This window comes from Anolis sagrei, chromosome 4 (genome assembly GCF_037176765.1).
Source record: "Anolis sagrei isolate rAnoSag1 chromosome 4, rAnoSag1.mat, whole genome shotgun sequence".
NCBI classification, from domain to species: Eukaryota; Metazoa; Chordata; class Lepidosauria; order Squamata; family Dactyloidae; genus Anolis; species Anolis sagrei.
The window spans coordinates 53,345,855-53,371,116 of record NC_090024.1 but is presented as its reverse complement, the minus strand read 5'-3'; the positions used below and the strand labels follow the sequence as shown (position 1 = coordinate 53,371,116).

General features: G+C 36.1%; 1 protein-coding gene across 1 annotated transcript in view; it reads right to left on the bottom strand.

The window, feature by feature from the left end:
* The window catches only part of PRKDC (protein kinase, DNA-activated, catalytic subunit), a 122,956-nt gene that overhangs the window by 43,200 nt on the left and 54,494 nt on the right, over nucleotides 1–25,262 (bottom strand). Inside the window, exons 31-51 of the mRNA XM_060775277.2 lie at nucleotides 24,729–24,983; nucleotides 23,899–24,125; nucleotides 22,641–22,849; nucleotides 22,395–22,527; nucleotides 21,406–21,564; nucleotides 19,787–19,990; nucleotides 18,981–19,166; nucleotides 18,052–18,156; nucleotides 15,759–15,926; nucleotides 14,811–14,938; nucleotides 11,801–12,008; nucleotides 10,665–10,843; nucleotides 9,330–9,498; nucleotides 8,594–8,659; nucleotides 6,764–6,836; nucleotides 4,955–5,103; nucleotides 3,981–4,118; nucleotides 3,546–3,665; nucleotides 2,284–2,427; nucleotides 1,560–1,711; nucleotides 604–735 (exon numbers count right to left, since the gene is read on the bottom strand). Coding sequence (XP_060631260.2) covers nucleotides 604–735; nucleotides 1,560–1,711; nucleotides 2,284–2,427; nucleotides 3,546–3,665; nucleotides 3,981–4,118; nucleotides 4,955–5,103; nucleotides 6,764–6,836; nucleotides 8,594–8,659; nucleotides 9,330–9,498; nucleotides 10,665–10,843; nucleotides 11,801–12,008; nucleotides 14,811–14,938; nucleotides 15,759–15,926; nucleotides 18,052–18,156; nucleotides 18,981–19,166; nucleotides 19,787–19,990; nucleotides 21,406–21,564; nucleotides 22,395–22,527; nucleotides 22,641–22,849; nucleotides 23,899–24,125; nucleotides 24,729–24,983 — 3,304 coding nt within the window. The remainder of the gene's footprint in view (nucleotides 1–603; nucleotides 736–1,559; nucleotides 1,712–2,283; nucleotides 2,428–3,545; nucleotides 3,666–3,980; nucleotides 4,119–4,954; nucleotides 5,104–6,763; nucleotides 6,837–8,593; nucleotides 8,660–9,329; nucleotides 9,499–10,664; nucleotides 10,844–11,800; nucleotides 12,009–14,810; nucleotides 14,939–15,758; nucleotides 15,927–18,051; nucleotides 18,157–18,980; nucleotides 19,167–19,786; nucleotides 19,991–21,405; nucleotides 21,565–22,394; nucleotides 22,528–22,640; nucleotides 22,850–23,898; nucleotides 24,126–24,728; nucleotides 24,984–25,262) is intronic.

Sequence of the window (25,262 nt, the reverse complement as noted above, 5' to 3'; positions counted from 1 at the left end):
CATAACACACAACAGTATTACATGCATATGTTTTTGCACTTTCTTGAAAATTTCAGGTTAGCTCCCAAAAGCCAATATCCGCAATTGTCCTTATACCTGCTTCTTGCACCATCTAACTCACATACATGCAAATGTACATTCTAATATACTACTGTAATGTAAATATGCCTTTTCAGAAGTTATCAACATGCATTCATAGTGTTTATCCAGGGGGGAGGGGGATAGAGGTGCATCTTGTGATCACCGCAATTGTGCAATGTTTCAGCAATTATAGTATTACAAATGCAGTGTTTGATCCAAGTTAGATTCAAAAGCTAATGCAATCCAAGGTTTATGCAACATTATATGTGCATATTGTTTGATCAAAAACTCTAAAACTGGATATCTAAAAAAACTGTGGAGAGTTGAATTTTATGGAAACCAAAACAAAATCTGAAACTAAGAACTTGTGAAAAACAGGTAAAGGGCTTGTTTTTTAGAAGAAAACTTACTGGGAAAAATGAGTTTTGAGGGCCTGAATCAAATGTTTCCAATCACAAGGATAAACCTATTATGTTAGGGGAATGCTCCTCACGACATTTCAGAGAAAGGCGTTTTTCTTACCTTGTGCTATCTATTCCACACTTTGAATCATAGGGAGGCAAGCTGTTAGCAAGAACAATTCCTAATAACTGAATTCCCACTGAGTTGTCTTTGGTGTTTGGATCACTGCCTGAAAACCGTTCAAATATTATCCTGGAGTTAAACATAAAACAAAAAACATGGAGGGTATCACATGTAGCAACTCACAAGTTGACGCATCTCAAGAAGGGAGTCAAATTTACATTTATTATCCAAAGATTATAAGCTTATATTTTTCAAAACCCTGTATAGGTAACATCCTTATCCATTCCCACTGAATCTTCTCAAGTAGTTAGCTTGCTCTTAAAAAAACATAATCAAATGGCTTTTAATTTCTCTAGGTAAAGTTGATGTTTAGACTGAGTTTCAGTGTATGTCATGTCAGAAGAAAAATAGTAAGATATAAGAATTCCAGTTTACTGAGCAAACAAGTGGACGACAATAGCATGAACGAATATGCATTACTACACATCTCATCAAATGCTATTACAGTAGAGTCTCGCTTATCCAACATAAACGAGCCGGTAGAATGTTGAATAAGCAAAAATGTTGAATAACAAGTAGGGATTAAGGAAAAACCTAATAAATGTCAAATTACATTATGATTTTACAAATTAAGCACCAAGACATCATGTTCTATAACAAATTGACCAAAAAAAAGCAGTTTAATACACAGTAACATTATGTAGTAATTGCTGTATTTATGAACTTAGCACCAAAACATAGCAATGTATTGAAACAGCTGTGGATCTGGGCGGGAGGCAGACTGCATTGGATAACACAGAACGTTGGATGAGCAAAAGTTGGATAAGTGAGACTCAACTGTACTACTTTTGAAAACAAAACAAGAGTTCACAGCTTGGGCATTTTGTATTACAAATTAAAACATATTTTTCCTAGCTGTACACTATGGCTGTATCCTTTTTAAGATAACTTACTTGTAAGGTACAATAAGACAGTCTTTCCAGCACTCTACTAATGTCTTGATGATCTCTAGGTTATGCCTAAATACTGCTCTTTTTTGATGAAATGCATTCTTCATCAGGAACTCAAGCAACCTGTTTGCTAGGACTTCATCCTTGATATTTCCCTAGTACAAAGGAATAGCAAAGTATCATTGCTATCATGCACAAGAACAAAAAGATGCCTACAGCCCCTTCCCCCACTATTCTGCATTCAACGTGAAGTTCAGCAAGGCTAATTAAACATGATCAATTATCTATTGGAATACATTAAAATAGAACATACGGAATGCACTACACAAACTACTTTCGGCCGCAAACATTTTCGATAAAGGATACTCAACTTGTCTATTCTGAGAACACATTTGTAATACTACCACTCAGATTTATTTAGAGCCAATAAAATTCATTCAACTAAATATTGTCTTCAAGATACTAAGCTGAGTAAGTTATATGCCAGTAGTTCCCAAACTTTGGTCTTTTAAATGTTCTGGACTTCAGCTCCCAGAATTATTGACCATTAGACAAGATAGCTGGGGCTTGATCAAAACAATTAAGGAATCACTGCTTTACATAAATTACAAACAGTACTCCTTTCAAAAATCTATACATTTCACTCAACCTAAAATAATACATCTTAACAATGATCCATGTTCAAATGTATGCACACACTATGCATCAGATTATTATGACTACATACTTTGGGTGTAGCAACACTAGTCCAGGAAAGCAGAGTGACTACTATCTCTACCACCATGTAATGAATTCCTTCTCCGCCATTATCTCCAGAAACAACCAACTGCAGTAAGGGGCCAAGCCAATGTTTTGCATAAGGCTGGAACACCTAGAGAGGAAGAAAAGGATGCGATCTGTACAGAATGATGTATTGGTAAGAAGACATGAAATATTTTTTGAATTATTAAGCATTTATTGACGATTAGGAAATATTTGATGTCGCAGAGACAAATAATCATACCTCATTTAACTGCATAATCATCACCACTGCATAATCGTTGCATCTGCTTTTTTCATTCAAATATTGGCTTTTAACCTTTCATCCCATGGGCAATTCTGTTTGTCATGCTGCTTAAAATCAGCAATGTATTCATCACAATTATCTGATGAAATATGGTACATATCTGATTCAAATCAAATCAGATTTGGTCCTTCAGACTGTTTTGGGGCAGACCACAGTTTGCAAAAAACATGAATTCCTTTGCATACTGCATAGCCTTATTTGTAGTGCAAAAACATTAAAGAACAATATAATATTTAAAATGAAGATCAATTTAAACCAACATAAAATTATCAGTATTTTAATGGGAAGTGTGAGCCTGCTTTTGGTTGTTGTGATAGTAAAGTTAATTAGGATTGTTGTTGCTGTGTGCCTTCAAGTTGTTTCAGACTTAGGGCGACCCTAAGTCAAAACTTTAGGGCTGGGGCTGGATAAATGACCTTGGAGGGCCACATCTGGCTCACGGGTCTTAGTTTGGGGACCCCTGTTCTAATGCATCGGGTCTTTCTGTCTATTAGTACATCCTGAGTATAGGTCACTGCGTACTTCTAGTATGAAACATTATATACGTTTGCTCTGAACACATGTTGATAAATATTTCTTCAGCAGCAAATCTTCTAATCATCAGTTTTATCAGACAGTTAATATGTTAATGATATGGTTAAGCCAAAATGTTCTCACAGAAGAATAGACCCTGTTACGCTTACATTGTATTCAACTAAAGCTAGAGGTGTGTATGACTGCTTTGCTTTTCATTGATTGTGGGAATATCTTTTAAAAACACCAATCTTTAAAGTATGCTAATCAACAATGTGTTCTATTGCTATTATTCACTTAATATGCTGGAAAAGAGAGATTGTGGCCGCCTTGCTGTAAAACAAAGAAAAAAAAGTGTACAAGTACTGTTAATTTATGACATTTCTATAATATCATGAGGAATTACTCACCTCTTCCGTATTCATTATGAGTTTTGCCACAAAGAGACGAATATTCAGTGGTACAGATGGATTTCCCAGTTTGTTGTGCAGAAACTTCATCCATGGAGGAAGATCTGGTGTATCTGTGCCCTAAGGACGAATAGTGAAATTGAAGATTATAACTGATTAACATGGAATTATACACACATGCAAATATCTATGCAGCCTCCACTAGTAAATTCCAAAAATCACATGGAACTTGCTTTTTGTATCAGGTTTTAGTTCAGATCAATTTGATCCCAAATTCAAACTTCTGCTCAACTCTAGAGCAGTTGAGAAAACAGAGTATATTATAGAATCATAGAGCTGAAAGAGACCTCATGGGTCATCCAGTCCAACCTCCTGCTAAGAAGCAGGAAAATCACATTCGTATTAACAAGAGATTAATTTACAAGCCATACTCACTTTTTCTATTGCAGGCATGATGTTATTTCTGTGCATATGTTTAATCAAGGTAGTCATTGAGGCCATACATTCATGCTGGTTGAGTTCATCCATTTCCAGTTCCATAACATCATCCAGAGCCTCAGATTCTGTGGGCTCCTTTTGAAACAAGAACAAATATGAGTTCTGAAAATCCCATATTGAATTCATATTTCACATCTTAAACTTTCTTTTCACAATATTGTTTTTCTATAATCACTATCTATAGCCAAGATTGGAGCACAGTTATACAGTAAGAGTGAACAATAACAAAAAAATATAATAGCTTTAAATAGTGCCCCAATCTCACTGGAGCTGAAACTTCTAATTATTTCACTGTGGGTCTGATATTTAAACAGGTCTGTCTTAGACCAGGTATAAACTATGCAATGGATAATCTGTGTGGTATTCTATACTGCTCATTTAAATCTGGTTATCAAACATGAAACATCAGACACCATTCCAAGCCATTAATCCACACAGTATCTACATAGGATGTGTTGATTTGAATAAAATCTTGGTGGAATTGACAATTGTACAGGTAATTATTATGAAAGTTAAGAGAACCTTAACTTATATTACAGACATTCCTCAGTCAACCAAGCAGATGTTTCTGGGCATTACCGTTGATAGAAATTTGATACCAGAGTTAGATATAACACAGAATGAAGAGATATGAGATCCTACACTATAAAACAGAAAAGGAGTTCTATATGATCCAGCAATTGTTTTGCTTTTATTCCTATGGATCTTTTGTTAACAATACCCATAGGAAGTCCTGATTCTAGTTTGAGTGCAGAATCAGGATTCAAATACTTGCTCAGTTCTTTCTTCTTCAAATCTAAAGCCCCACAAAAGGTAAGGAAATTATGAAGCGACAAGGTGTGTGTATATACACACACCCGCACACACATATATATACACAGTATCCAAATGTAGTATGAAATTAAAGTCACCTTTCTTCTGAAGTGAGAACGAGAGGTCCAAGAATCTTGTGACTGATATGAAAAACTTTGTACTCCAGTTGAGAAATCAAATTGGCTCATTTCTTCACTCAGACTGCTATCTACCATATATGACGCAGAAGCTAAATAATGTGGTCCAGCTAAAAAATACACACATATAAATATAGTTATTTTAAAGAGCAGTTGAGAGACGATGGCAGAATTGCTGCACAAAGCATTATGCGTGCCTTCACAGATGATTTATAACTTGTTTCAAGATATTAATTACTGCTATTCGGCCTTTATTTTATTTACTTATTTATAACATTTATACCCCATCCTTCTCAACCTCTGAGGAGGGACTCAGGATGGAGATTCATATGTCTCCGCATAAAAGAAAAACAACATATGTCTTTGAAATTTAATACAGATTTATGTTGTTCATCCATACCACAGGCAACAAAAAGTGTCTTTTAAAAGCAAAATCAAATACTCTGATTTTTTTTTTCTGAACTGCACTGTTTATTTTTGCTGCTTGAAACCTAAGTGACAGTATGCCACCATAATTACGGGGTTTCTTCTAAACCTTGACTACACTGCAGGTACAGAAATATACGGACACTTTTTTGGAGAATTGACATTTTGCAAAATGCAGCAAACATTTCGGTTTATACATGAGAAAAAGGAAGTGTTCAAAAGGGTATGCGTTTCAAGTTATTGCAGGTTAATTTTTTTTTCCTGTGTGAGAGATCTTTTTTTCTGCAGGTAAAATATGTTTAAATTTAAACCAACAGGAACGTGTCAGTGTATTTAAAATCATGACAAACAAAACCTTCTCTCGCTCTCTTTCTCTCTCTCGTCATTAGTTGCCCCTTGACATACTATGAAGGTGTTGCATGGTGAGGGCAAGATGTCAACACAGCATAAATCCCATGGCATTTTGGTTTTCTTCTGGAGATTAAAGCTGTTTTGTTTTTTCGTGGGATAAATGCAGCAGCAAAATACAAACCAGCTGATCAAAAAAGCACTTCTGCCATTAACTCCAATAATTTCAGGGCACACCAACTGACAGGAGATTTGCTATTCCCAGTTTTTAAGGTTTACATCACTGCGCTGTTGTATTAAGTATTTGACCAGGAATGTAATCTAACTGAAATTATGCAAGCCTAAAATCAGTTTAACAGAACATAAATTAGTCATGACTAATGTGCCCCCATTAATTACAATAGCTTTAAGGATGTATTAAAATATAAACAACACAGCAAAAATATTTGATATAGCAACATTATACCTAAAATAGTTTTTCCCCATCAAAATGCTATTTGCTTTGTAAGACATGCTTCCTCCTATAGTTGTGTTTGGGTTTTTAAATTTTTTTCTATTCAATTAATAAATGAAATTATCAGTCTTTGTTTCCTAGATCCCCCACCATGAAAATCAACGTACTGCTGCAGCAGCCTTGTTCCTTTTGATATCTTCTACAAAATCCACTACTTCACCACTCAAAAGTATTTATTTCTGTCTGAAGTGTGAGTGCATGTAATGTCATTTAATATTTCATCCCCTTCCCATAATTGCTGTTAAATCACCAAATGATTAACCCCGAGGCATTTGGACTACAACTTCCACCATGCCTGACATTTAATTACACCAAAATGTGGCTCATTGAATTCAAAGCATCTGGAAAGCATCAGGCTGGGGCTGGCTTATTTAGATTTCAATCCCCTTAGGAAGTGATTATGATAATTTCTGCTAATGTTATTTTATAAAGTACCTCATATATTTAAGATTTTAGTTACCCATAAACACCACTCATCATACCTGAATCCCCACTCACTGCTTCCCTGGCTTCTTTCCTAATGGCAATATACCGTTTCTTTCTTTCAAGAGGAACCTAAGAACAGAAAAAGAGTTTTTCAATAGTTATTATACTTATTCTAACTTACAAAAAGCATGTATAAAATAAATAAGAAGAGTTGAATACATTGCTCAAAAGAAAATATGCTTACTAGTGATCTACCAGGTATTGGTTGCCTAAAAAACACAGTCACTGTCCTCTTTCAGATTGACCAGGCAGAGTTTTCAAGGTTATAACTTCCTTTGTACAAATCATTATAAGGACACTGAGGGAATACTGGGAAGGAGGATATAGCTTACATACTGATTAATTCGTTTGAAGAACTTGAACAGATTCTCATTGAAAGAACCATTCAGTTTTTGCCTCAGACAGTCCTTCAACTGTTGGACACACTTTGAATAAGTCAGATTGGCCACAGTGGTCCACAGTCTGATCACATCGAGAATAGACTACTGCAATGAGCTCTATGCGGGGTTGCCTTTGAAGACCGTTTGGAAGCTTTAAATGGTTTAAAGGGTGGAAGCCAGATTTCTCACCGGAGTGGCATACAGGGAACATACAACCCCCCCCGTTACGTCAGTTCCACTGGCTGCCAGTTTGATACTGAGCACAATTCAAAGTGCTGACTTTAGCATATAAAGCCCTAAAAGGTTCCAGTCCAGCTTACCTGTCTGAACGTATCTTTCTCTATGAACCAGCTAGGAGGTTAAGATCGTTTGGGAAGGCCCTCCTCTTGGTCCTGCCCCCTTCACAAGTGCGACTGGTGGGAATGAGAGACAGGGCCTTCTCAGTGGTGGCCCCTCAGCTATGGAACTCCCTCTCTAATGAGGTCAGATCAGCCCCACTCCCTCCTGTTTTTCAGAAAAAGGCTAAAGATGTGGATGTGGGATCAAGCGTTTAATTAGTAACCCACTAAAGAATTATGGAATTGTGCAATGACAATTTTGGAATGGCCATGGACTATGATTTCGGACAACATGATTTTAACAAGTATTTTAAGGTTTTATATTTTGTAATGATTGTTTTAATAAATATGTTAATTTTACTACATATGTATGTTTTACATGGCATTGACTTTTTGCCTATATATGTAAGCCGCCTTGAGTCCCCTACGGGATTGAGAAAGGCGAGGTATAAATAAGGTAAATAATAAATAAATAAATAAGATAAGATAAGATGCCAGGCCTCACTCTGCTCATGCATGTTAAACCGGTACCTCCTTGAAACATCTATCCCTCAGTTAGCTTCATGTATTACCATTGTATATTCATCACTATTACCAAATATTATATTTAGTAAAGGCTATGTTATATTTTGAACTTCTTTCCACATTCTGAACAGCATAGTGGACTTACAGGTGTCTATAGAATTCCATTTCCCCCCACAAACCTATTTTGAAAGAAAAAGATAAGAGAGAATGGATTTCATGCTTTATAAGGAGGGCAATGTTGGAGTTAACTTTGATCACTGTTAGGCTTGGTCAGCAGAATTGGAACCAATAGATAGACATGGACTAAATTTTTATTAAAGCATAGGATTATGTAGGATACCACAGATTAGTACATGCACACCAATGCAATTATAAAAATCTTGATCTATTTGCCCTACATTTAGTCTCTAGCAGCAGGAAGACCACCTCTGAATAGGGAATAGTTGACCTGTGTTTATCATTTATGGACTATCAACTGAAGGACAATGCTAAATGACAGTAGTATGTTTGCAGCATAGTTTGTTATACCAGATAAAAGTGACAGAATATTTCAGTTAAATGCCAAATACTACATTTTACCTACCTCGATCTCAATGGGAAATAAGTAATGGTGTTGCAAATCCAACAAGTTTTCAAAAATAAAGAGACTCTGCAGGGAAGAAAAAAAATACCCAATCATCCCAAGTTGCTGTATTTTTTTGCTTCTGTATTTTTTTCACTGTCAACATGATAAACCAGGCATCCTTTAATGGCATCAATTAAAATGTGACATCCCAAGCTGAGGAGATGACTGCCAAAATATAGTTAGTGCAATATAAGCAACTTCATAACTGAGTAAAGGTATGATCCTTCATTTATTGTAAATGAAAGCTTCTGTCACTTCAACAATCTCTCAGACAACTTCAACTACCTCCCCCCACCCCAAACAGAACTGCTCTCTAGACAAATCCCACTGAACAGAAGTATGAACTGGTATCATTCAACTCTTTTTACTGCAGCTTGCAATCAATTTCCATAGACTACTCTGAATGCGAATGTATTTATTATTCTAAGTATTAACATTAAAACATTTCTAAAGTAAAGTATCACTAATGTCACTCCAAGGGTACATACTTTGCATTTTCAAATAGAAAACAACAGAAACTTTTAATTGTCTTCCAATTGTTGTAGAATAGGTGCTGCATTGAATTAAGCTATCGAATGACCTAAAGTACCTATACTTCCTATTTGATCGATAGTCCAGCTGAAATATGTGAAGTTTACATTTGGAAACAGGGCCAGACACTGTAAATCTTGATGAAATTTGATTTAATACATACCTTTTCTGGTTTTTCAGTGAAAAGAAAGCCTTGATAGAATTTACTTTCGTTGAACACACAGCTCACAACAGCAATGGCACAGTTATAGGCAGCACAATGATACTGCCTTCTCTTCTCCAACAGTTGAGTTTCTCCTGACATGTTTTCTGTGAAGGCATCATAGCAGGACCTGGAAACAACCATTTGAATAGAATTCATATTTTGACATTAATTATCAAATGCTAAACAACATACTATTAAAGCATAAATCAAAAGGTTTTTAATGATTTGTAAAAATAACATTGCTGCAAGCCTCAATCAGCTTGCTTATTCTTTCAAAGTGACCTTAAGTAGCTAGATCATCAAATGCAAAATAGATAGGCAGCCCTCAAGTTACGAACAAGATAGGTTCTGTAGGTCTGTTCTTAATCTGAATTTGTTTGTAAGTCGGAACAGGTACATTTTAAAGTGTGACTCCAGACAAATATATATAGCTTTGGGTAGCATAGGACTGCGTTAACACCTCTGTACTGTTTGTTTTGCTTTCTGTGCCCCTGTTCAGAAGATTTCACCTGATTTTCTGTCCCTGTGACAATTGGATTTTGAAAAGTTTGGCTTTATGTGGAAACAAGATTGGTGCTAAAGCTTCAGTTGAGACACCTTTTCCCCATGATAACTTTTCCAGGAGTGAGTTCCCTTCCCAAGGGTAGATTTCTCTCACTTCCTGTTTTCTCACCCCACTCTTAACTATAAGATGTTTGTATCTAATTTTGTCAGGACACTCAATTGGACAAAATAGGATGCATGATAGAACAAATAGGAAGAGAGTCTTCTTATGTTAGATGGTGGTTTAAAAAAGTAGAAAGCACTGTGCTTCCAATTTAAAAGATCACCATAAAAACTTGAAATGAAAGTTGCAGTAATTCCAGGTGTAAATCCATTACAATGCTCATTGCATTGTTTTTACCCTTTCTCTGGCAGTAAGAACTTGATCTAAAGAATTTTCTAGTCCTCCATAACAGGTTTTTATGACTTGGGGAGCAAGAGCTTGCAGGAAAAAGGGAGATTTTCCCCACTTAAACAAACTGCTTTAAAGAGCTCAATGACAACAAGAAATACATTTAATACAGGTAATAGAGTACATTAAACACAATGATATTTATTTTTAAATAAATATGCACAGAATGCAATCAGAAGTAACTTGCACCCAAAAGCTTAACATTCTGAACTCAAATAGGTATTATCTCTGTTCATTTGCATTCTGCCTCACACACAGAGATCTTCAAGAATTATTTTACTAACTGTGGAAATCATACCCAAGAATGTTTTAAAGCAAAAATAATATATATATTTTACTTTATTAGAATCTTTGTGAGTTCATTTCCTTCTACACAAGTGGAACCCTGAAAGGCTTGGTTAATTCTAGAGTCTTTAGAATATACATCATCCTTGGAAAGACGTGAATACATCACTTCCAAAATCTTGAAGTAGCTCATTTTCTTGGTGAGTTGTGTTTCGAAAGCAGATTCGTTTGACTAAAGAGAGATATAAACAACTAATTTTAGGAGATGTTGGCAAGACTGCATTAGATACAAATTCATGTTCAGAATTTACTGCTTCAACAATGCATATATATATATATATATTCTACAGATGAAGATTCCAAATAAGTGTATTTTTAGACATATTGGTAAAATCTTTTATTATGCTTATTCAATGTTACATTGAATCCATGTGATTTTGCTTTCTTTTCCTGGCTGAAGAATTACAGCAAGATGCTCTCTATGTGTCCCCTGTATTCTCCTAGCCACTAAATGGATATGGAAGTATAACCCACTACAAGGAGACAATACAGAAGGGGTATTGAATACTTTCTTTGACAACATCCGCAGGTTGCTTATCCCATATTCAAATCCTAAACATTTCTTCCCTCTGTTCTCTCTACAGCAGTGGTTCCCAACCTTTTTAAAAAAAATCAGGGACTACTTGAACAGGGATCATTCTCCAACATTTGTACCAAATCAATTTTTGGTCACCTTTAGATTCAGTTTGATTATTTGGAGTGCTGATTCAGAAAATTGCATTGGATAGACCACATCAGCTCTGGTTTCTGGTACAGAATATATGCCATCCAGTACTTGCCATCTGCTCGCCCACAGAAAACTATATTTAATAGATATGATGTGGTAGTAGTAATTTTTCAGCTTCTCCCCTCCCAACATCCCAATTGCCTTGGAGCTACAAGAGAGTTTCACAAGACCAGTTGCTCATGTTGCCACGTGATTTTGAGGCAACGATGTATTAATGGTGAGGCCACGGACCATATTTTCATTCTTGCGAACCACTGGTGGTCCATGGACCACAGGGACTACCTGTGGACTAACCACTTCTCTACGGTATACTGCTTAATTCCAATTAAAATGTTTTTAAAAAAGATTAAGTGTAATTATTAAATTATTTAAAATGTTGATTTAAAGAGACAGGGTCTTTACCTTTGTAAACCTGGACTTTATTGTATCCATAGCCTCCACAATGATTTTACTTAAAAATTCTTTCAATGCATCCAAGTTGCAGTGAAGTAGTAAGGTGAGCAGAGAACGATCTATATAGGCTTGGCGGGTTGCATTTGACAGAAGGATTTCACTTTGGAACATTTTGTGCACCGAGTCCAGCAGCGCCACTTGTTTATCACAGCTACCCCTGAATGCAGTAGGAAAAGCAGGCACAGGTCAGTAAATGTGGCTTCTTCGCAAGGGCATTTCACCAACTTTATGAATAGACTGAATTGTGATCTGAGGGACATTGTTATAAGAACCCATTTGACGCCATGGACTGTGAGTGAGCCGCTGTCCTGAAGTATTTGCATGATATGGGATAGCAGTTATTTCCCATAATGGCAAGTGACAGCGTACAGCTGTTAGTATCATGCGATTGTGATGCCTTGTCAGTGCAAACCTGCACTTCCAGGTGGGCAGCATAACTCTGCTTCTCCTACTCTGCTGCTCCCCTTTCTTGTTTTTTATTTTATTTTTACTGTAGAGAAAAAAAAATCATACAGATTTTAAAAACTTCTCCAGAGAGAAGAGTGAATGCTGTAGCAGAAGCTAGGGGACCCTAGACTTTCTCACATGATGATCCCTGCGATCATGACATGATCAGGGACTATTGATGTCATTTCCCTTAATGGCTTCACTGAGCAGAGGTAATGGATTGGACAAGCACTGCACTACTGTGCTGGTTTGCAACCTCTGTGTGATAGCCCATGTCTCCTATAAATAAAATCCTCTTTCATCTATGTGATTCTGCCACGTAGGAGCTTAGGGCAAACATGGCTACACCCTCAGAATATTTTAGCAAGAATCTTAAATAGCAGATTAAGTATTTACTGTAAAAGTTCACTTCTGCATGTGAAAGGAGACCTCCAGAAGAGTGTTGCTTCTTAGTGCTGCACTGCATAATGCAAGGGCAATGTGATAGGAAGAGCAGAATTATACATGCAAACCTTGGCTCCCACCCATTTCTTGCCCACAACCAAGTGAGAAGGAAAAGACAGAGTGAAACAGAAGTACAATCTATTTGGATGAGAAGACATTACCTTTTTTCCAAAAATAACAATTTATTTTCATGGTGAAAATACAGCATGTAGTTTTATATGTGGAGAATGTGACATCCAGGACTGGAGTACACCTAAGCTCCTTGAGACATAGGATGTGAGGGGCAGTAGTTTCACTAGGATTGGTTTCACTCAGTGCAGGGAAGAAAAGTCACCCAGTGACTGGGAACTCACACAAGCCCATGATCTGGGACATCATGTTTCCTACCTAGCAGGGGATAGGCCCACTCAACTTTGAGTAGGTCATCAAAATCAGAAGGGAAGGGTGCTTCTTTTAGAGTAGGGCTTCTTAAACTGTGGGCCTAGATCCCAAATGGGGTACCCTTAGCGCAATGTTAGGGTCACGAAAAATTTGCCATCAGTAAAAGGTTTCTCAATGCCATCAATTTACACAAATCTATTATAAACAATGTGAAATATTTATAGTAGACTCTGCCAAAAATGTTTCAGCTGTACTCCACATAAAGGAAACTAGCCTGTTTAGCAAGCCTTGCAAATCTGATTTATGATCAGTTTGATTTTATACCTATTTTATATTTATATATTTATATACTTGGAATCACGTAAAATTTATCAGGCAGAAAAGAGGTCAGAAGTGGAAAAATTTTAAGAACTCCTGTGTTAGAGAATGCTTCTCACTGGATGGATTGTGGCAGAGGAGCAAAGGAGACGGTATTTGTTTGCCAGCACAAGATAAAGATGGCTTCTGAAACTCCAAGGACTGAACTGAGTAAGTGGAATAAAATCATTAGAATAAGCTTTCTAAGTAAATCTTATTTGAATTATTTGGCTCAACTAATCATTCACTTTCCAGATTTAAGAATTAGAAGGAAGGGAAAAGGTATCTAGCTCATCTGAATCCAAATGGAGATTAGGAGATAGATGAGACTAGGGGAGGGAAAGAAATTATTTGGCTTAAGAACAATGAGATTTGACCACCTTGGAATTGGGGGAGACAGGTAAGGGGATTAGGTGCATTCTACTGTAAAAAGTGTGAAAGAAAAATTTCAATGCAGAGCACAAGAAGGAATTTGCAAATAGAAATGTCATCCCTAAGAACCCTCTCCACTTCTTCCTCCATACCTTCTATTTCAAAAAGTAGGCCAGTTTTCATTATCTATTCTCTCTTCCATCATCCCCACACACCCCTAAAAATTCTGGAGACTCACAAAGCTGCCTAAAGTACAACAGTTGAATAAGAGGAAAACTGAGAGATTAGCCATTTCACTCCACTCTAATCTAGTCTGGGTGGCAATTGGGTGGTCCTTTCTGGACATCTTCTACACTGCATACAGAGAATAAAATACTTCCTCAAACAATTGTTGCCAAACATACAGTCACAGTCTTCTAAAATCATGCTGCTTTCTTAAGTTTTAATGTTTTTTAAAAATTTACTAATTTAAGTCTACTAATTTTACTAATATAAAAGTCTTTTTATAATAGTTGAGTTAAAATGTAATTTTAGTGTGTTGTCTAACTTTGTAGTAATGTTTTATTATTGTCTGCTGTCGATGTGTAATGCCTTTAAAAAAAATTATGGTATGTCTTGTTTATCAGTTGATTGTATTATAAGGCAATGAATATTTGCCATTATGTGCTGTTGGCTACCCTGAGTCCCCCTTGGGGAAATAGAGCACAATACAAAAAAAGTTATTATTGGTATTATTATTATTATTATTATTAAGTATAAAAATGGGAAGAAGAAAACTCGACAATACATCAGCATTCTCAAAGATAGAACATCTATATTCCCAACACATGCCTTATAACATTTTGAAACATTTCCCAAATTTTAATATTTAAATGACATGCTTCGTAATACGGGTGCATGCACTTATCTGTGTGAATGTGCATATTTAGTACTATAAAGAATTAATGTTTGGGATCACCTTCTGGCAATTCTTTTGAAGCTGATTTCAAATATTTCCTCCATTACATGCCTGCGATCCCGGCAAAGAATTTCTGTCATCAACTGCAATAATATGGGACTCTGGGATAGTACAAGTGCATCTAGAAACTGGGGAAGAGACAGACTGTATTGTTAGAGGTTGCATAATATACCAGCTGTGAAGCTGCAGCTCTCAAGCAAGTTAAGTAGCTAACTTGCTATCAAGCAACATAAGTGATTTCACAAACTGCCAGTGACATCTAAGCAAAGCATATAAATTGATCGTGTAGTACTTGTCTGTTTTTCCATTATCTTTTCTATTTCCATCTCTTCAACAACCACAACAAAACAGAGCAAGAAACCTTCTACATATGGATACTGGAAAGGCTAAAAATTTAGTCCAGTCAATATGCAGCATGTCAATCCATAACTTCATATACATAATGGCAGACTATTTAGTATATGGATTATAAAAGGAAATCAACCCAATACACTCCAAGATTTTAACTATATCTCAATTCTAAGAAAAATCCATATTGAAACTAAAAGCATACAGTCACAGTCTTTTAAAATCATGCTGCTTTCTTAAGTTTTAATGTTTTTAATTTTTTTTTACTAATTTTAAAAAATAATCTTTTTATAATAGTTGAGTTAAAATGTAATTTTAGTGTGTTGTCTAACTCTGTTAGACAAAATCCATATTGAAACTAAAAACATACAGTTACAGTCTTCTAAAATCATGCTGCTTTCTTAAGTTTTAACGTTTTTAAATTTTTTACTAATTTAAAAAATTAGTAAAATTTACTTGTGTATACAATCTGCACAAGTAAAAAAACAACCTCTTTTTTTGGACTGGAAAAGAGGATTGTGATGATTATATGGTGGCAACTATAATGCAGTGAAATATGGTATTTATAATAACTTAAATAAGTTAGACATGTTCACTTACTTTTTTAGTGCAATCTGCATAGTTGTTGTATTTTAAGGTTCCTTTGGGAAATTCATCAGATTTCAAAGGAAAATTGAATGCTACAAGTTGATCAAGTGCATTCTTCAGTTCACCAAGTCTTTCTTCAGTAAGATTGGTGAAGAACGGAAGAATAATAGCTGCCTGACTCTGCAAAAGACACAAAATATGGAATAATGATCTATATGTTCATAATATCAAAACGTTAGATTCCAAAGCTTTCACATTTTAAAGAAAAAAAATCTGTCAAGGATAAATTGAGCATGATTAATTTACATTAGAAATACAAAACTCCTTCACCAGCAAACAAGAGCTTCAAAGGGGGTATTTTCTTTTCCTTTATTTTCTTTTTCAAGAATATATTTTAAACTTTTCCCAGTTGGAAACTTTGGGAAACTTGATGAAGTAGTTTCTCCTTTGAATGAATGCAATGTTTTAAAGGAATGTTTTGATCACTCTAAATGCTGGGAAGAACATTAACTGAAATGTATGAACAATTATGTCTAAGACAGACATGGGCAAACCCAGGCCTGCGGGCCAGACATGGCCCTTTGGGCTCTTCATCCCAGCTCCCATCTGCTTTGGCCTCCCTTTCAGTATGTGGATGCAGTGGCGTGCTGTGTCTCCAGACTGAGAAGAGGGCCAAGGCAGAGACAAGCCTCTGCCAAGTGCTCTCTGGAGAGCATTCAGCAGCGGCGTGCTTGTCTCCCTCCCCTTGGGCCCAGAGAACAGCCAGTGAGACAAACACGGCGTTGCCAAGCGGCAGCAGTGTGTTTGTCTCCTTGGAGACAGACCCACCCTTTACCTCCCCTGGCTCCAGCTCCTCCAGGCCCAAACCCCACCCTTTCACCCCAGCTCCACCCCTTCCTGCCCTGACCTCGCCCCTTCTGTCCCACAGCCCCATACTTCCCAGCCCCATCCACACTTCCTCCTGGCCCAGCCCTTGCAGCCAGTCCCACAAGGTGGCCTCAGGGCAAAAAAGTTTGCCCATGCCTGATCTAAAACAGCATAGAGAATTAAGAAAAATGTTTCTATGCAGATTATAGACATATCCAACACTCAAATCTATTCATTTTATAACTAGTGGATGATGCCACTTTATGCTAAATCAAGCTCTCTAAATTTGATGAAGATAAAAATGAAGGCTATAATTAAGAAGTCAATCTTTTACAAACTGATTTTGATTAAAAACCTATGGTGCTGGCATTTACTAAAACATATATATTATTAAACAGTTTACCCTTACATGTCCCTTCTCTGACCTGTTCTTTCCTCCTCTCCTCTCCCTCCCCTTTCATCTGAAGCAGAGGCCTGGAGCTATCCGTGGCGCTAGCCTCTTCAACTGACTTACATTTGCACATTCTCAAAGCTTAAGGGGGGAAAAACCCCAAGCCGTCTCATGGTGTTTAAATGTAAAGCAGAACAATGTCTGACTTAACAGGATGTTTGTGCCAATGTTGCTCAAATGTACAATAACATATTGTTTTATATTGTATATTTAAAAGAGATAAAAAAATGAGTCAAAGTGGGAAAAAATTAAACAGTTTACTATGTTCAATGTTGAATTAAACTTTATATCCTAATATGACGTTATTTTAGTCCTTACGTCTGGATATAGGAGCTTGCTATTCAAATAATACAATGTTCTACAAAAAATTATTTCCATTTTTATTTTGCAGCCCTTCAAATGTGGCAACTTCTGGGGGGAAGATTCACAAGCTTGCAAGGCTTTTATAATTTATGCAGTAATTACATTATGAGTGACTCCTGTGTTGTTCAAAAATTAAGATAGGTTTAGACTTAAAAGAAAAATAAACATTGCATACATCTCAATTTCCCTTGTATTTTCCTCCAGAGTAAAATTGATTTCCATAGATTCAAAATTTCCAGAAATATTAATCAGATTTCACTACTAACTAAAGATTTGAAACTAGATTTACTCTTTTCAGTTCATGTGGGCAGAAAAGAATAAAAAGGAGCGTCACAAACTGCTTCAGGAAGCACATTCAGATGTGCACAAAACAAGCCAGCTCAGAAATCATGACGAAGCTCACTCGATTTAAATTGGGACAATTTAAGCAAAGGATATCTATTCAAACACCACAAAACACACATGTAACTAAGTTAGTAATGCAAGAGGAGCACACCAACCTAGAACAAGATTAGGATGATTTATATCTTGATAAACTGTCAGATTTCAACATGGCTACTGTATGCAATCACTACTTTGATAATAGTACAAATAATATAAGCATGGGCACAAAAATGCACTTACTTTGAGATTCAGGCCCAACTTCTGGTCAGTAAGAAGACTTGTATACGTATGGAATACAGCTGGAAATGCTTCATGTTGTACATTAAATGATACAGAAGAATCAATCTGGAAAAAAATAAATAAATTGATATTCAATTAATATTAAAATTTCATATAGAGCACAAATGAGAATAATGAGGTCCTCCAAATGTGACTGGCCTGCAGCCATTACCAGAACAATCAGTGGTGATGAATGCTGGCAGTTTCAGTTGTGCCATCATCAGCCCAAGATTCCTATCGCTGTAGTAGGCTGTATTCTTCAACATAACTGTTTAAAATTTCTCGTGTGTTAATTCATCACCAAAGTTTGTAAAAGAAAATTTATGTTATTAATGGACACTTGAGCTGAATATTTGTTTATAACAGATTTAGCCACTAATTTTTCTAGCAAATAAGATCCTTATAATGATTCCTGTTCAGTAATGCATAAACAGGAAAATACCTCAGACTATAAAAATAGCAGTAATCGACAGCTTCATTCTTGATCAAATCAAAATGCAAAGACTGTGTTTTTATATTATGCAATCATACAAAGATTGTATTTTTATATTATCTAAATTTAAGTTAACCCCAAATTGAAACATCTGCAACCCAACAAAAACAATTAGGCCCAATCATATACAACTAGATAATGGTTGGAATTCTGTTGATTAAATTGCTCTATGTGTTGCTGTGCATTTCCCAGGTTGTATGGCCATGTTCCAGAAGCATTCTCTCCTGATGTTTCATGCACATCTATGGCAGACATCCTCAGAGCTAGCCTGCCATAGATGTGGGAAAAACATCAGGAGAGAATGCTTTCAGAACATGGCCATATAGCCCGGAAAACTCACAGCAACCCAGTAATTCCAGTCATGAAAGCCTTCAACAACAAATTGCTTTATACTGACCTGTAGAACTTTAGCAAGCAGTGTTAAGACAGCCATTTTGCTCTCGGCAGGAGCATCTTTGCTCCACCAGTGATCAAGCTGTTTCCAATTCTTTAATATAGCAGTCACTAGTTTTACTCCTTGTTGCTTCCGAACAGCACTCTCTTTGAAGCTTTGATCCAGCATACCATTCAAAATAGTACCAACCTGAAATACAGAGAATTGGTATTATGAAGTATTAACAGTAATTAATCTGCAACAATGTGGGACTAAAACGTAATGCACATAGGATTAACAAAAATTCATTAAATAATATGTAAAGTCTTTTTCATGCCACATCTATATTTGAAAAGTACACTTGTTCTGCAAATAGAATTTGACTATATTTAAGTCAAGTCAAATTGTGTGCCAGTCCAGCAACCACTGCAATTTTAATGAATAAAATACAATTCACACTAAACACATAATCCAACATAAAAACTTACTAATGTTAGAACTAAAACAATCATATTGCTAATATTTCTCTCTGTATATAGATACATATCTATCTATCTATCTATCTATCTATCTATCTATCTATCTATCAATGTGTGTGTATATATAGATGTGATGTTGAAACAAGCAAAAACAGTATGGATTTTTAAATATATATGCCTGAATAACAATTTTTCAGTTCAATAATCGGAATTTAACTATTGTCCCTATTCTAGAAGCAAATACTGAAAGATTTGCTGTTTAATGTGCCCATAGGATCACTATCTTGAAGGAGAAAATTTTCATAGCTATTAGCTGGATACACTAACTATTTGAAAAGAAGAATCAAATACCATTTTGGGGCTGTCTCCTGCTGACTTCATAAGGTGAAGTACAGCCGCATCCAGGTTTTTCAACAATTCTCTATTAATTGTTTCCAAAAACAAGCTGTAGAAATATTCTCCATGAGAAAAGTTGATAAGATTTTTCTGGGATGCTCCAGATAACGGCACAGATAACATCAGTGAGTTCAGCAAGAGACTCACAAGCTCCGTGCACTACAAAGAAAGTAAACATAAGAATTAACAACACAGATTTCAATATTATGAGCATGCCTTTCAATCACCAATGTAGTAGTTCACATTTCCCCATCATTAAGGCACCAGAAGAGTTGTGCCTTCAATAATTAATGTATGTTTTTGAGGATATCCTTAGAAATACATTGAGTCTGAGCTATGCAAAATAGGAAAAGAAACTGGACAGAAGAAACTCACCCACTTGTAGGAATTAGCTAGTTAAAATAACCAGCTTTGTAATGAAGCAAAATTGAATAGCACCATATTGTATACTGTATTACTATATTTCATTGTATAATAGTTTTTAAAATCCGTTTTAATTGAAAAAGGGGGTGCAAATATTATGCACTTTAAAAAAAACCCCGCCTTTGATTCTCCAGTTTGTTTTAAAACTGGAGGAAAGATGATCCTGCGTCAAACAAACAGCTCACTTTCTGTGTGTTGTTAAAGGCTTTCATAGCTGGAATCACTGGGTTGCTGTGAGTTTTCAAGGCTGTATGGCCATGGAAAGCTACAAGGCCAATAAATGCTAATCAAGGTGGCCAACTGCAACATTCACACTTGCCTCCAGTAGACAAGAGTTCTTTCTCTCATCCTGGACATTCCACAGATATATCAACTTCACTTGTCCAGTTTCCAACAAACCTCACAACCTCTAAGGATGCCTGCTATGTTGTTGTTCATTCGTTCAGTCGTCTCCGACTCTTCGTGACCTCATGGACCAGCCCACGCCAGAGCTCCCTATCGGCTGTCACCACCCCCAGCTATGCCTGCTATAGATGTGGGCAAAACGTCAGGAGAGAATGCTTCTGGAACATGGTCATACAGTCCGGAAAACTCATATAAACCCTTTCTGTTTGTTTGTTTTTTTAAACTGCCTCATCCTTCCTTCTTTCTCCAAAGGCAAGGCAGTTTACAAAATCTGAAATGGAGCTCTTCGGAGAAAGGAGGAAAAATCTCCATTTCAGGTTTTTTAACCTGCCTTGCATTCAGAGAAAGAAGGGAGGGAGGGAAGGGGATTCAGCCTCAATGGCTCTGCAACTATTATGCGAGGAACACAAAAATACTAATTATGCCACTCAAAAAACATATGACTACTATGCAGTAGCGAATGTTATACAATGAAATACGGTATATCGTATATTAACGTAACATAATTACAGATTGATTATATACTGTAATATAATAAAATACATAGTTATACTGCATTATTATTACTGTATTGTTTTGTATTGTTTCAGAATAAAACATTATTTTGTTTAAAAAGTTAAGATTACACCCTTTCTTCTGCTATACAAAAAAATCTCCTGAAGTACTAATGTCAGTCATAGATCATTGGTAGCTTCAGATGATTCGCTGAAATAGAAATTCTGGCATCAACGAGTTCAAGCTCCTACCTGAACACTAAAAGCAAAAGCCAACTGCAACAGTCCCTCAGCCAATCGTTTACTGTTGATGTCCAATGAGGGAAGGGACTTCCGTTCATCACCTGGTGCAATACCTTTGTATACAACTAGCAGGAGCTTTGAACCTATCTCACAATGTAGATCTGCACCCTTGAGAGAGAGAAAAGGCCAAAAAAAGTACACTTAGAAAAAAAATCTATAAATATAGAAGAAGAAGAAGAACAATAACAACAACAACAACAACAACAACTTTATTTTTCTACCCTGCCTCCATCTCCCTGAGAGGACTCGGGGCAGCTTACATGGGGCCAAGCCCAAGACAACATATAATTTAAAAACAGAACAATAACATATTAAAATAGCATAAGAACAGCATAAACAATAATAAACAAGCATCAAAAGCAACAACAGACTCATTTTTGGAGGGGGGAGGGGGCCAATATGCAAAACTAGTTAAAGGATAGGGTGGTCAATAAGGTGGATAGAAACGTATAGTAGCATAGAAATAGAGTGATTAAAATATATTAAAATGAAACTACCATCAGAAAAAGGTTAAGCAAAAAAGTTATGTATTCTACTCCAGCAATCTGGAATGCAATTAAGAACCAATACTTGAGTATTAATGATATCATAACAGTACTTCCATAATACTGCCCCTTTTTAAAACATGATCAAAATCAGGTTTAGAGTGACCCAATAATGTATAGATTCAGGCTGGTAGCAACAATCCTGTTAAGATTGCAGATGAAAGGAAATGTTTATGGTAAATGTTCTGAGCAGAAGAAATACCTTATTTATCAAGAAGACTATTATTGATAGGTGGTGAATGCTCAATTTACAATATGTTACACCGAATTGTTGCCATATTGACATGCTGATATTCTATGTACTGTAACTCTATTCTGACTTGTTGTATCTTATTTTTCCTTTACAAACGTACTGAATAATGTATTTATAAATATATATATACACACATATACCTGAGATTGCAAGATACAGTGAATCAAACCAGCCTTGTGAAGCTGCTTACATGCAGACAGAATGGAACCAAGTCTAAAATGATCCAGCCGGGCCTCTTGATTGTATAGTTCAACACTACAAAGTTCCTCAATGCTGGGAAAATACAAGAGAATAAAATATTAGCCACATAGCTAGATAATTAAAATGTCAAATTAAACTATTATTTTTATATGAACCAATATAGGATATTGCATTCAGAAACTTACCTTTTTGGTGTTATTATTTTCTTTATGCTGGCTTCTAAGGATTCTTTATATGGAGACTTCATCAAAGATTTCATTAGCCTCACACAGACATTTGGGAGGTTTTCCATAACTTGTACATCTGCTACATTAAAGCCTGTGCTTTTTGGGTGGCAGACTGTTCTTACAACAAGTTCTGTTAAATCCTCATTAAATAATTGTTTCTCAAGTAACTAGGAATTATAAGATAAAAATAAGAAAAATAGTTTCACTTTAAAATTCATAACGTAAGACTTCCTATTATTTATATTGTCTAAATACTGATCCATAGAGCATATGAGTTCACTAAATCTTTATACTCTTCCTTTCAAGTTTCAGACTTCAGCTAACAAAAGTTAGTTTTATTAAACTTTATTTATACATCTGTATGCATGAGTTATGGATACAATTTCTATTGAAATCGATGAAATTTTATTTCTGCAATTACTATTTTTGTCCTAAACACTAAAAAAAAGCATTCTCCTCCAAAATAAACAGCTTCTCAGAATTATGGTCCACTGACTCTAGTCTTAAATTCAAAATAATTTCACAGGATCATTGTCATAAAGTAAGACAAAGGCTAGCTGATCTCTCTTTAAAAGTAAAGCTTTCCCTTGTCATTAAGTCTAGTTGCATCTGACTCTGGGGGGTGGTGCTCATCTCAATTTCTAAGCCAAAGAGCCGGGATTGTCCTTAGACACCTCCAAGGTCATGTGGTCAGCATGACAGCCTGGAGCACTGTTACCTTCCCTCAGAAGTGGAATCTTATTGATCTACTCACATTTGCATGTTTTCAAACTGCTAGGTTGGCAGAAGATGGGCCTAACAGGGAGAGTTCACCCCGCTCCCCAGATTTGAACCACCGATCTTTTGGTCAGCAAGTTCAGCAGCTCAGTGATTTGACCCTCTGCATCACCAGGCACCAATACATCAACACATCTACCAGTGTAGTGTCAGAATGTTTGCAGAAGATACACTTTTTAATGCAGAATGATATCCTCACCAGTCGTACATTCCAGAAATCCAATGAACTTTTCAAGCAAAAGGTCACACCAGCATTACTGTGTGTTAAGAGCTCATGCCACATTATAAACATTGCTTACTTCTTCCCTCAACTTCAAATCATAGTCTCCAATAAGGATGAGGAAATAAGGTTGGAGAAACAAGAAACCCCTTAAATCTCCTTGACTTTAGGGAAGCTGTTGCAGACTCCTTTTGATTCAGGTCATAAGAGCAATCCTACCTTCCAGAAATCCTGCTGGCGTGTATCCAAAATCATGGTGGCAAAAACCATAATTCGAACTATAATGGTACATTTGCTGTAACTGTAGTCTTCTCTTTCTTGTGGACTAAAAATGTTGCCTTTGGACCCTGTGCTAAAGCACTGTTCTGCCCCAGACACATCGTGCAATGCGATTTTTCGAAGAAAGAACTCCAGTGACATCAAAAATGAGGACCTTGCATCTGTACCTTAAAAGAATTGTGAGAAGATTACACAGTTGCAGCAGAATACAAAATGTAACCTAGTATTTTTAAACATATAAAGACTATGTAAAAGAAGTAACTAGTATGGCCAGTATAAAATCTTGAAAGCATCTGCTGATATTAGATGAGATTGGATGTGTTTCTTGAAGTATCATATTTCCTTGCATATCAGTTGCAACCAGATAATATTCACACCCCCATTTCACAGGCTCAAATTTAACTATCAAACTATTTAAACATAGTTGTAGAAGACTGCTTGAAAGGGGGGGGGGGGGAACAACCTAAGGAATCATATAGAAAATTGAAAAAGAGTAAGAGAACACAGAAAGAGGAAAGCACAAGGTAGTAGGATACATTATTCTCTGACAGCTGCAGGAAGGAACATAAAAGAAAGAGGCAACACAGTATTAATGATGCAGAAGTCATCAGTTCTATCCTAAGATGAAAGAGATGATTATTTCTGGAAGCCAAGTAATGTTAAATCAAACAGAGAATGGTTATCTAACATTTATGGAGCAAACATATTGTTTTGTTTTAATATTCTGGGAAGATGAATGATTAAGCAGGCCACTTTTGTGATTTACCTACCTAATATTTCATTTGGTATGATGATCCTCTGCTCAATAAAGGTATTATAACAATCCAGAGCAGCAAGAAGCATATCCATCCATTGCAGCACAGCTCGCAAACTAAAGGTCTCTTGCAAATCATGAAGAGTTGGATGACACAAGATTCCAGACACATTTTCACCTTCATAGCCACCTCCTTCAAATTTCTTTATGAGAAAAGAAATCCCTTGTTTCTGAAGGGCATCGCCCAACCAAACAGATGGAGAGTTGTTTCCTGGTGGAGTAGCATTAAAATATATTACCAAAAGTTCTGATAAACATGGGAACAATCCACATAAATCTGATTTTATTTCTAGTTACAGATAGTATGCTGTTGCTTTTGAAGTGACTTCTCGGACAATGGAGAAGGAGGCTTAATTAATTCAGAGAATGATGGAAATTTCACACCTCAGGAAAAATAGTAATAAAAGTATAAGATTCCTAGATTGCAATTATGCACATAAATTGAGCTGCTTTAGTAAAGGTAAAGATTTCCCCTGACATTAAGTCTAGT